The 13,604-nt window shown below is 39.1% G+C and overlaps 1 protein-coding gene across 1 annotated transcript; it reads left to right on the top strand.

Moving 5' to 3' along the window:
- The first annotated feature begins 720 nt into the window (after positions 1 to 720).
- Positions 721 to 13,422, top strand: limd2 (LIM domain containing 2). The gene is made up of 4 exons (XM_056402058.1): positions 721 to 912; positions 9,846 to 9,887; positions 10,163 to 10,299; positions 10,408 to 13,422. The coding sequence occupies exons 1-4, from the start codon at positions 910 to 912 to the stop codon at positions 10,565 to 10,567; spliced, it is 342 nt and encodes a 113-aa protein (XP_056258033.1). The 5' UTR covers positions 721 to 909; the 3' UTR covers positions 10,568 to 13,422.
- Positions 13,423 to 13,604: the final 182 nt, after the last annotated feature.

Consider the following 13,604-nt stretch of genomic DNA (forward strand, 5'->3'; position numbering starts at 1 on the left):
TATTTACTTCTTGTCAAAGTTCAGGTGCCCATATGAACATTGAAAGGCATTTTTCTTGCTTCAGTCATTCTTGCCATTAAAAGATTCCTTTCTAATGCACTTTCAGTTTAAGTGATGGGGTACAAAATCAAGTGCTGTGCAAAAATACATTCAAAAGTTTATGTGAAGCTACGATGAGAATTCAGCAGTCTGAGTTACACAAATCAAGTGGGCATCTTCGACAGTTAAAGCTGTTTTAGTACAAGATTCACACCTTTATGTTTCCTGCAAATATGTTTACATTTTGAGCTCCAGCACATTGATAGTTCCATAAAGAGGGAATTTTGTTCTAAAACACTTTAACTTTGGAAGAATATATTTGATTAATTTGAATGGCTAAAGCCCCATATTGGCTTCAGATAAACTTTTGAATACATTTTTTGCTCAAGGACTGTGCATTTTGTCCATCATCATCTACAATGAAAACCAAAGTGACCTCTTAATGTATGAACAGGAGGAATGATTACATCAAGCATAGCGTTCATTGTTTCATTACCTCGTAGAAATAGAAATCGTGAACCTACCCTTTGAATCTCTTTAAATAAAGTTATTGTAGAAGGATAATATTTACGTAAAAGCTTGAAAGTGTCATCCTTGTTCTAGACGTAGTACTGATTTATCCGACAACCCATGAATGCATCGGGAGCAGATGAGAACCAATAGCGTGCGACATCCTGCCGAAGAAAAAAACGTTCTGTTGAAAAACCGAGATCAGGGGCGAAGCAGAGGGTAGAAACTCACCGGCACCGGGGCCAGCGTCTGCAACAAAGCCTCCCAGAAAAGTGGATGAGAGGGCCGATATCTACGTCCAGCCACTGAGTGAACAGACTCTGCGTTTTTCAGCCAGTGTGTCGCAGACAAGAAGCGCAGATGGTGAGTGCTTTTGCTCGGCTGTTGTGTGTCTGCAGCCTCCCCTCCCTCCGCTGCTCTCCTCCCGGCTCCTCTTTTTTTTTTGTGAGATGAGGTGAGGTGATGATGTCTGTCCACTCGCCAAGGTTTAGCTAACCAGGAGTCGGTTTTGTTGTGTAAGCCACGGCATTAATCTTGGATTTAAATGCAGTATTTAGGCATCAGAGGAGATTTTGTTTATTTAAAGGATATTCAATCGCCCGCCATCGTGTTCCTCCAAATGCTAGCAATGTGCTGGTTGTTCTAACGTCTATTAGTTAGCTAGCTTGATGGCTAATTAATATTAACAAAACTATGTGATTTAAACGTATTGAATAATACATTTAACTCACATTATCCGTGCTAGTTTGAACACCTATCTTTCGTACTGACGGTCCATTTAAAATTCCCTCCATATTAGATTTGTAAATTCATTTGTGGTTTAATTTTATGTGGCGTTTTTTGTTTTGTTTGAGCAGCAGTTAGCAGGCATAGCAGATAAATGTGTGTATTTGCTGATGAGGATTACCGCTGGCCTGTTATGTGGTAAATGTAGTAAATCAAGTCCACACAGCCAGGTATTTTGTAAAAAGAATTTGCAAATGATTTAACTGTAGAAACCATAAACAGTTATAATTTAGCAAATAAACAATTAGATAAAAGCAGAAGACACTGTTAAAGACTGCTGTATGTAATCAACAGTACGATTATTACAATAGAGGTGGGAAGTTTAAGGTGCACTCTGATCAAAAGATATTCCTATATTGATCTCCTTTAGTATGTTTGCATGCAACTCAATGTCCTAGTTTTGAGTCTTACCCCAGTGTTGATGTATTTTGGGATATATTTACAGGTAGTATGAAAAACCTGGTTATTCATATTCTTGTGTACATGATCGTGACAATCCAGGTTTCCGGTCTTGTCTGTGCAAGTGTGTCATGATTCCTCCTCAACATCTCAGCCGCTCAGTCATTTTATGTACCAATGGATAATGATCAGAAACCTGGATGAAGTATTTACCTGCCACAATAGGTCTTGGTTTCTTTCTGGAATATATAGGTTTCTCCAAAAGTAGCTTGCATGTAACCACACTCATTTAAACTTGAAACTAAATGGTCCATTAAATATCCACAGCAGCTTACAGCTGCTGTCATTGTCAGATGACTAATTCCTGACTGGATTTTCAGCATTAGATGAGAGTCTACAGCAGGTGGAAGAAAACATGCATTTTACCCTTTATACAAATTTCTTGCCTGTGTTTGTTTTGTCAAGTAGTTTACAAGCTGCTCTGTGGTCTGGTAAAACCACTTTTTATCCGTCCAGGGCACCACATCCACAGCAGTCTGTTATTATAACCCTGGCATATGGCGACAAGGCTTAAGTAAGTATATGGTCAGTTTCATTTCCTGCTTGTCAGTGGACTCCTTGACTGTAATTTCAGTCAGAGTTGACGGTACAGATTGACACCCTACTCAGTTGGCTGATTTACATCAGTATGCTGTGGGATTTGAGAGGCTGTTGTTGCAATTTGACTGACTTGTTTGTCCAAAAATAAATAAATAATGCGGATTTAGACAAAGCACATTACACAAAGCTGGACTAATAACATTTATATTGTTTGGCCATGTGGTCATCAGTCAAACAATTACCATTAATGGCATGAAAACCTGATTTGTTGGGCATGTCAGAAGTGCCATATGTTGGGAAGGGAGGGTGTTTGCTTGCTGTCAGATGTTCAGAGCAGTATTAAATGGGTCACCAGCAGGTCCAAGCCATAGAGCTGCAGGCAAAAGTGCTTAGAAAAATTGTAACTAGCAGCATACCTGTTCAATTATTTCCCATTTTCAATCATATATTGTGTTAGAGTTATAGATGGCTTTGAAAATGAGGAACATAATCAGGGTGGTTGTGTGAAGGAAGGAACATAGAACCTTTTTTTCAGGCCTTGAAAAGGGTTGGATATTTTTTTTTCAGTGTGATTTAGTGCTTTTAAGGGATAGTGGGATTTTAAGGAACATGATTCATACTTTTGCAGATTGCTCGCTATGTCTTCATATTTAATGATGTGTGCTGCACGTGGACGTTGCAGTTTTGCAAGTCAAATCATGAAGATATTTATGTTATGTTATGTGAAGAAGAGGTCAATATTTTTCACAGTACATGCATGCATCCTTTTAAACCGTTCAAATGTTGATTTAAAAAAAAAGTTATCTTTTATAGTTTGCCTCTTTTTTCTTCTCCTCTGGGGAATACAAATGTCACTTTAGACTCTATAAACCTGTACGGAAGTATTATGGCTCAGACATTGGAGGCAAAGACTTAACACATTCCTTTCACCTTGATTTGTTTCATTTATTTCAATTCATTAACATGGTTCACTGCGGCCTACAGAAAAATCAGATCTCAGACAGATTGTTTGTAATATATGTTTTAGCCAATACAACTATAAATCAGTGACAGTGAGATGACAAAAGCCAATTTTCAGTAAATTGCTGCAGAGGAAGATAAGAAACTCAGAGACATTGTGATCATATCTTTTCTCAATTTTTTTTCCTTTCTCTTTAGTGCTGTCGAAACTCCTCCAAATGCCATTTGCAGTTCTGTGTAACTCTTTTCAGTAGTAAATGTACTTTTGATTTAAACAACTCACATTTCTCTGTGTCTCAGATGTCTTTAATGTAGGTTATCTGGTTTACCACAGGGCAGACTGCTCAGAAATAGTCTTGTGTTTCCCACAGCATCAGTCAGCAGCAGACATCCAACAAGTCACATTCTGAAGTCTCTTGAGCTCTTTGGGAAATCTGTGCACTGAAACTTAAGAGATCCATATTTAATTTTTGGGAAATTACTACTTAAGAGGCCTTATGTGGAAAAATGGTCATTGTGTCATTGTCCCAGGCGACTGTCTCCATCCGCAGTTAAGAAGCTTTGAGTGTGTGATGGAAATTTGTTGTGATGGCAAAGCAGACATTTGCATGTGAGTTTTTTTTTTTTTTTTTTTTTTTTTCAAGACAGGATAGGGCATGTTGTCTTGAATTCCAGTCCTGAGGGAGAATTTGGTTGTGAAATATTTCGTCCTCACCAGTCCATGATAACATCTGATCAATGGGAACACTTGAGGCTGTGTCTTCAAAACCTTTCAGAGAGGTTGCATGCGGCAGCGAGTGGCCTCTCGCTTTTGTCAAGTCAATACAGATTCCAGGTCCTCGACACATTCTTTAACAGGCTGCCGCTTGTTTTGTTCTTCTTCTTCTGCAGTTTTAAGAGGAAAATATAAACAGACCAGCTGCTACCAACCACGAACATGACAGACTTGACCCCCATGTGGTTCAGGAGCACAGGACAAAAATGAGAGATGTAGCATCAGTAAGAGACACTGTGCTTTGTTGTTGGCTTTGATTTATGATTTCATCAGTAGTATCTGATTTTATGAATAAAAGATAGTCCAGGACCATGTTTTAGCCCGGTATTAAAGAGATCTCTGACACAATTATCAGAGGATTTGAGTGATTTTAATTGTGCTCCGAGGCAGCTTCTTCAATGGAGTGACAAAGTGAACACTGAGGCCTTTTTCTTTTTTTTTTTTTTAACATGATTAGAAAGACATTACAGTTCTGAACCTTAGGTCAAGTGAGCAAAAGTTGCTGACTACTATTTGAAAGTGAAATCTCACTTTTTTTTTTCTATGTGAAAGGAAAGCCTGCTTCTCAGAAAAGATACATGCAAATGATGCATGGTACAACGAAAAGCTTTAGTTCTTCTTTGAATCAACAGAACCACAAAGAAAACTTCATAAATACTGTTTGTAGAGCTGAAACAATGAGGTAATTAATTGATTTAGTTAAATAAACAGCTGCTATTTTATCTTTTTTTTTTTTTTTTTTTTTTTTTTTTTTTAAACATATCTGCCAATCATCCCCTGGCTGCTACTTTCCAATGTAAGGATTTGTTGCTTTTCATATCACTGTTAACTGAATATCTTCTGGTTTTGGACTGTTGGACAGACAAATCAAGACATTTGAAGATGTTATCTTGTGCTTCGGGAAATTATACCAGGCATTTATCACTAGTTTTCACATTTTATAACAAAATGATTTGTCCATTAATTGAGAACATTAAAAAAAAATCTGTAATTGCAGCCCTAATTTCTCCACCTTTTTCAAGATGGCCAGTCTTTGAGTGCTTGTCATTCTGCATTCATAGAGCAGCTGCATGTTTGGTTAAGTCTTTCAGAAGTTTTATCTGGACCTCAGCAGCCACCACAGACAGGAAGTGAAAAAACAAGTGTCTGTCAGTGCACTAAAGAGACAAGCAGACATTCAAAACCCTTTGTCGTGAAACAGCAGAATGCCCCGTCATGTTCCCATTGCATGCAGGAAGTTCAAAAAGGGAAGAGAAGTAGTGGCTGACCAAACACCCCAACACTCTCCCAGATGTGATTACTCTGCAGACTGGTGAACCTCCATCTGACGGATCAGACAGTTTGGTCCTGCTTTCATCAGTTCCCCAAACCTCATGTTCTGATAATACTCAGTTTTCCATCACAGGGATTTTTTTTTGTACAAACCCCAGACTTGAGTGTTTTTTTTGTTGTTGTTGTGTGTTTGTTTTTTTGTCTTATCAGTCATCTTGTCCACATAACTTGCTGGTCTTGTCATGTTAAGAGTTACTGATTGAAGGTTGCTGTCAAGAACAGGCTATATATCTTCCCTGCGGCAGCAGTTTTAGTTGTTGGATCAGCGCCAATGCCTTGCAGGTCCAGAAAATGCAATCCACAGTTAGATGGTGTCTGCAAAAAAAAAAAAAAAAAAAAATCTTAACATTGCAAGTACTGAACTGGAAAATGTTGTTTGTTATGATTAGTTTAACATCAAACTGCTTGACAACTCATAGATAGGCTTATTAACATTGTTTTAATGTGTTTAAAGGATGAAGTTCTTCACATTTGTTCAGTCGCCCCCCACCCCGTCCCAAACGATTTAACAATGTCTAAATATAAGAAATGAGAGAGTGTGAGCCCTGTTTTGGATTAATAACATAAGACATTTGTTAACATAGCGCCTGCCTTCCCTTCTAGGGGCCTGTTGCAGTGAATCGTGCACCACGGTGTGTATTCAATGATGATCAAGTGCAAGGGGGGTTTCTTTATAGTGCTGATGGAAAGAATATAATAAAGAGGAGATACTACTTGTAATTTGAACTCGTTCCCCCTTTATGATATTCTTCAGAGTAGCTGGTCTAAATGTGATTTATATCAGCAGATATCTCCTGTAAGAACTGTAATTTGCAGTTTGTAGTTTTGCTGTCTTCCATAACAATGAATGACTTAAACATATTTTGAGGTTGCATGTTTTTGTAAACTACATCCTCAAAATTTTATTATTCTATTACATCCTTCCCTGATTTTTTTTTTTTTTTTTGAAAGAATAAGATTAGACTTGAGGGGGGTTGCTTAACTCTTGTGTCACATAGGTAGTCTGTTCCCTGGGGGAAAAAAATGGGATGTGTGTTTCCTTAGTGTCCAGCTGAAGTTGCACAGTAGCAAATAATTAAAGGAAAACTTTGACATTTGCTCAATGTACTTTGTTTGCTTGTTTGCCAAGAGTTAGATGAGAAGATTGCTATCCCTCTTGTGACCAGCAGCCGGTTAGCTTAGCTTAACATAAAAACTGAAACAAGGGGAAGCAACTAACATGGTACTGTCAAAGAGTAATAAAACCCACCTACCAAGCACATTTAAAGCTCAGTAATGACCTATTTATAGCTTGTAAAAATGTCATGTATAAATTGGTATTGATTTTCTCATCGAACCCTTGGAAAGAAAGTAAATGAGTGTACTTTCTAAAACTAGTCCTCATAAACAAATACAAAGAGAAATGTATACAAATATATACAAAGAGGCTCCTGGGTGATTGCAACATAAAAAAAAAAGGCACACAGGCGTGCATGTGCAGGTGTGATTTAAAACCAAAGCGAGGACTCGGTGTGAGGGATTGATGCTGTGAGGTAAGAGTTGAAACTCTGTTGCAAGGATTTCCCCACTCGTGTGAAAGTGGTCTTTGTTTGGTAAGATACAACTCTCCAGCTGGCTCTAGCTTCTCACTCACTGGTATGTCAAATCGCTTCACAGTTAAAACAGTGTTGGGCGTAGCAGAGCTAATTACTTGCACAACAGACCTTCTGTATTTGTGTTTTACATTGAGCACCTTGTCCTGTGCTCATGAGGCCTTTCTTTTCCCACCACTCCAAGAGGTGGACTAATTAGTAATTTGTGAGTTGTATGTTTCTGAATATCATGGTTCTCCAGTAGTTCATTCACTCTGCACCCTAAAGCTTTCATACAGGCCACGTGGTCGGTAGCTGTCACTTACTGGGATGGAAGTCAGTTAGGAGTTGAGCTGCTGCTGCTGGGGCTCTGTAAGACAGAGGAAACTAGACATGTCATAACAACTTCCTGCCACGTTTGTGCTGTTTGGTGGCTTTTGAGACTCATGTACATATAAGGTAAAAGAAGACAAGATGGCACAAGCTAATCTGTAGTCTTCCAGGATGCCTGTGTATGTGTGTGTCAGTGTGTGTGTTTGGAATGCATGCCTACCCCCTAACATAGTAACTAATCTCGCAGCGTTGTTTTTATCAAGAAAAACATTGGCAGTTCTGTGCTTTCACTCAGATCAGTTTTCCTTTTTTGGCCACGTTGATTTCATGATTTCATCTGTACAAATGCAGTTGTTGACCTCATTATCATGCTCTTACAGCCTCGCACTGAGGTAAACCCTCTCTACAGGCGAACCTTACACATTCAAACACACACAGTTTTCAACAGTGTAAAATAATTTTGAGTCATGTTTCTCAGCAGCTGAACTGCAGCAACAGGAAGTGGTTGCAGCCTGCTAGATCACCACCAGCAAAGTGTGAGCTGTTAGCAGCAACATTAACTGAACTCAAGAGGATCAGGGATGAGGAGGAGACAGATTTGATTGCATCTACAGGAAGCTGCATGGCCTCACTTAATGAGACAATTATTTCTAAAGCATGTCATCCGGTTCTCGTAAGTGCAGACAACACCCATACTGTTCATCCCACTCTGTTGTTGCTTTAATGCACCACTCAACAAAGTCAAAAATAGTACGCAAATCACAACACAAGAGGCAGCATTCGTGCTGGTGTAGATTGCTTATCAAAGAGGGCCACTTTAATTGTTCTAGATGAGCTCACAATGTGCAGATAAGGAAAGGTGAAATGACAATATATACATACACAGTAAGATGATATAAATTTGTGAACCCATATTGTTTATATTGTGGGAGCAAGGACTTTAATATCTCTGGATGTATTTGGTTGAGAGCAATGTTGCACACACGTGAGCAGGACTTGTTTGTCCGCATGAGTTTTGTGGTTAATGCTCAATGAAAATTTTGCACTGGTCATGGCATGGCATTTTTTGAAGAGGAACTGGCCACATGCTTAACTTCAGTACTTCTTATTAACCACATTTGGGCAATAATTGGTATTTTTTTCCCATGAGAAAGTTACAAAGACTTATGCAATATTGGATTTTTATTTGCTTTTTTTTCTGTTTGATTATTATGTCATACATAGATATCATGATACAAGGTTACTTGTACTGTGATGGAAGATTTTACCCCAATTTCCTGACCATTTTAGTATTTTAGCACGACATACTTATTGATCTCAATTCACGTCAATGTTTTTATGAGAGACATGGATGCACATACAGTACCTCATGCTGCCATGACTGTGGCAGCCAACTTGATTATTTTTATTCATACAAAGCAAGACATTTTGAAAGTCACAGAGTATGCAGCAGTTGTCTGTGACGCCAAAGCTCTCCCTCTCTTCGTAAGTCTGGTCGCAACCCCACAATCCCCCTTCATCCACCCCTTTCTCCAGCTCCAGCCAAACTGCCTTACATAACAGGGTTTTAGCAGAGTATGCAGTGGACTTTTCCCCCTGCCTAAACAGAGGTTGCCCTTCTTCCCTGCACACTGGCTTTTCCATGGCAGTCACTGTGTACGCGGCTGAATGTCTCTCTGTCTGTTTATTATCCGCTTGAACTACCTGTAAGTCCTGCTTAAAGATGAAGCTGTGCTTGTTGCTGCCAAGGACCGGCTGCAACACTCCAGAGGCCAGATACTGTCATTACTACTGTGTATCTTCCTCCAGATTGAGATAATGCAAGCTTTTCTCTGTCCACTTAACCTTCTCAATGCCCCGGGAGTCTTTCAGTTCATCGGCGGCAACCAAATCGCAATTATATGACAAAAACATCGACACGTACAGCCTGCAGAGAAATGTGGTGACCTGTGTTGAATGGCAGCCAGAAAATTAAAGAGTAAACCTACAATTGCTCCTGATTGTAGGGTTGAGTGGAAGAAATACCTCATTACATGCATGGATTAAAAAGCTGCAAAAACATGCAGTAATTTCAAAGATAAAGACTGGCAGAATAGGTGTCGGCCATGATGTTTCACTGAGACATCTCCTACTGTTTAGTTAGAGATTTGTGAAGTTTCTCAACTGGAAAGCTGGTTCTGGGTTGTTCTGCTATGTTGAGGGCAGCTTCATGCAGTGTGTCCCACAGCTCGGCTCACATGACCAGACAGAAGGCACCTGATCCTCTCCCAGGGGTGCAAAGAGACAGATGGAGCGAATAAAGGGGGGGGGGGGGGGGAGAGAGATCAGATTGACAATACTAACACACTGGTAAAGGTAATAAGAGGACAGTACAAAATGCATCCTTGTGAAGTTCTTCTGTTGCTTGTAATCTGATCGTCAGATATCTGCTGCTGGTTTCACCCAATGTTTGTTGTTTCACTTTAGAGCATAACAGCTGTCTGTACACACATTGAAATACATTTGCTTATGTGTTAATTTGTTTTTCTATGCATTCCCAGGACACCAGAAGCACTGAAGAGAAACCTGTCCAGCGATCTAAAGTAAATATACATTGTCTGTGTGTGTGTGTGTGTCTCTCTCTCTCTCTCTGTCTCTCTGTCTCTCTCATATCCCTTGTTCACGCTCCTCTGTTCATCTGTGTGTGTTGTTCTTGCCCCGCTTCACTTTCATCAGCCTTTGATCTCAGAAGAGAGCAGAGGAAGTCTGTCTTGCGTTTTGAGTCTCTTGTAAAAACTAGCTTTCATGTTGCTAAAGATCAAGGCCATCACCTCCTGTTTGTGTATCTGATAGTAAACCTGTATATTTATGTGCTCAGTCCTTCAGCTTTAAGACTCAAAAGGAAGTCTGCTCATCATGTGAGAAGACGGTCTACCCAATGGAGAGATTGGTTGCCAACAACCTGGTCTTCCATTCAGCCTGCTTCTGCTGCAAGCACTGCAACGCCAAACTCAGGTGACTACATACAGTTCATCGTTTCCATGTGTGTTTTACTTGACTTTTTTTCTTCTCCTGACTCCTTTTGGTTTGTATGTAACTGTGTAATTCCACTTTTTCCGACAGCCTTGGCACCTTTGCAGCTCTTCAAGGTGAATTTTACTGCAAACCCCATTTCCAACAGCTGTTCAAGAGCAAAGGCAACTACGACGAGGGCTTCGGACGCAAACAGCACAAAGAGCTCTGGGCGTCCAAGGAGACAGACAATATAACAAAGACGGCATAATCATGTCTCCCTGTGTCCCATCCCAGCCCTTCCTCTTCCTTTGCCTCCTCCTAACACCTCCAATACATCACAATGAACACAAGCCTCATAAGCTGGGCCTCTGTTAAGTCACCCACACACTCACTTGCTTTTGAAATGCCATCAGAACAGATACATGCACAAAACAGCTAGGAAGTGACTGGCCAGTCTTAATCCATACCACTTAAAAATTAATTTTAGGGATATTATTTGGGTTTGATTTTATTGATATCTGTATTTTCCTAATTTTATTTTCCAATTTCCCATTCGGAATTGGTAGTTGATTGTGACCAAAAACCTTCTCTGGTATGGGGAGTATTATAATAATAATAATAATAATAATTAGTTATGTTTTTCTTTTTTATTCTCTTAATAAATTTGCACCCTTTCTTTTTGGAATATGTGAACTGTATGCTCAGGCAAACATATCAGAGGGGTTACAGCGCATCCATGATTTGCAGCAGAGCATACACTCAGGTCAATTTTCACCCAAGGATTTTAGCAAGACACAAATCAAAATAATAGTCCTCAGTATTGTGACTTTGCTGTCAGAGACAATTTTGTCTGTTGGTCAGGTTTCATATATTTGAGGAACAAACAGGGTACAGAGTACTGTAAAACAACGCGCACATCAGCAACAGCTCACCTCTCGTGTTTTTTGATTGCTTTGGTTTTCTCATCGTTCGCATCATCCCACAGTTTGTTCTCATTTCAACGACCAGTTTGAGTCTTATCGTTGCATGTTGGTATGACTGGGTCTTAACAGCCTTATCTTATGACTGTATCGATCTTTTGTGTTGTGAATGGTTTTATTTCTCATTGATGCTTAGTGAATCACTTTTTAAAGTTTTTTTTTTTTTTTTTTTTAGAAGCGTTTGAGTTTGGATTTGATTGATGTCATGGCATAGGTTGATCCTCTTTGAGCTTTTACGGTCAAAATTTAAATGGAATTCTCAAGTTGTGTTTTGTATACTATCTGTACATAGAGGTATAGTTTGTGATTAGTGAACATTCCCCCTCCTCATACTGTCTTGCACATGCGACCACACATGATCACCAGACAAGATGTTGATAATCACAGGGAAACTTAGGCCTCGTCCTGTAAACATCCTTCTCTAAAACATTTAAGCGGAGCTGTAAACGTGGTTAAATTGATTACTTCACTTATAGTTCTGTGCCACAAATGAGGATGTTGATGGACAGAGCTTAAGCCTTGCAGGACACCACACAATTTTGTCCCTTCACTTCACACTTGTCAGTTCTTAGCGTCTTGTGATGAGTTCCCTCCTGCTGTATTTGAGTGTGTTCTTATAACTTGATAGTTTTTATGGGGACATAGACAGATCCAATCGAATCATAGTGTCTTGAACATCCATCATTATTCGTTCCCCCCCAAGTCCCACCTAGTAAGCGTGGGCAGATTTCCTTTTTAAATAAATGCCTTCCTATTCTCATCTCATGTCTTATTTGCTAAATACATCTTAGCACCTGGACCTATTTCTTATTATTGAATTTACCATAGGTGGCTGATGGAGGGTTTGTCACAATATTGGTCCCCTCGTGCTCCTGCATGTTGCATGCAAAACCCAGTGCGGAGCACCCCCTGCTGGGGAAAGTGTGACAGTAGTGTCTAGCGTGAAAGGATGAAAAAAATAACTTTGCCCAAGAACTTCTCAACAAAGCCTTTATTTGAAGTTTTTAAATGCGTTGCCTCAGTCTGCGGTGCAGCTACTGCACTCCAGCCACTTTTGATGTTATTTAATTGCAACACCTAAGAGAAATGAATCCAGTTAAGCAAGATTTCCACAACTGCATTTCATTCTATATGACGAATGAGTCTAAAGCCATTCAAATATCTAATTTTAGGAAATATCTGAATACCACTGAGACTTGACTGACACTTGAATGACACAAAGTACTCTTTGTGACTGAAGGTTTACTGTGAATTTAAGCATGCTGTGCAGAATAGAAAGCTAAACTTAACAGATGGATATTTGCTACTTTTTTAAAAGAGAAGCCTTAGAAATAAATAGCTGATCGTATTGCTTTTTCAAACAAGACCTTTTGAGTGCACAGATCTTTACAAAGAAATCTCCTCATCATTCCTTTTCAAAAACAGACCTGCTTACTCGAATCCCACTCTTTAACATAGAAATACTTCATTCAACCAGCAGCCATTTTTCCTATCTAACCACTTTTTATCCACATATAATGTACAATAATTCAAATTCTACTGTGCGTTACTGTAAATTTTATATTTTCCTTTTTTTTTCATTTTAAAACGGTCCTCCTGATTCCTGAGAATGCTTTAAAATCAAGAGTATTGTATCTAGAAATACTGTCTGTCATTCTCCGTTAGCAGTTCGCCAAGGTACAGCTGCAAAATCTGTGAATTGCAACTTCTAAGTGTAACAGAGCAGACAAGGTACACTTTACACTGGTGCCAAGAGGCTCAGGTGAATGATTGCAGTGTAACGTTTTAAATGTTAAATCTGTGAGTCATTTCATTTTTGTGCTAAACTTGATGTGGACTTACTTTTCAATGCTGTTGTCATTGAGACATTTTAAATGTATGCATCGTTGAAAATGTATTCTGTATTGCAGATTTGACGTGTGGATTGAGGTGGCCTTACAGCAAAAGGACGCTTGGACTGTGTTTGCAGTCTTTCTCCTCCATTCTCCCTTCTCTCTATTACTTAGTTGTGGTATAGAAGATTTTAAAATGTAAGCGCCCCCTTTCTGCGCCAATACACACAATCATTTTGTGCATTTCTTTCATTTCTTTTTTGTTTTTTACATGCTTTTGGAGAAAAAATAAAATGCTGGTGTTGATTTAATGTAGTGACTTCAGTGTGTTATTTGTGTAAAGATGGCTAGATCCTTAAATACCACAGAGGTTAATGACTGAACGCCTTCACTCAAGGACACCAAAAATTTCAATTATTGTATTATTAAATTACTATTGAGTAATGAAATGGTCATTTTCTGCAAAAATATCAATTATGACTATTTTTCCTAT

The sequence above is a fragment of the Seriola aureovittata genome, chromosome 17, assembly GCF_021018895.1.
Source record: "Seriola aureovittata isolate HTS-2021-v1 ecotype China chromosome 17, ASM2101889v1, whole genome shotgun sequence".
Classification (NCBI taxonomy): Eukaryota; Metazoa; Chordata; class Actinopteri; order Carangiformes; family Carangidae; genus Seriola; species Seriola aureovittata.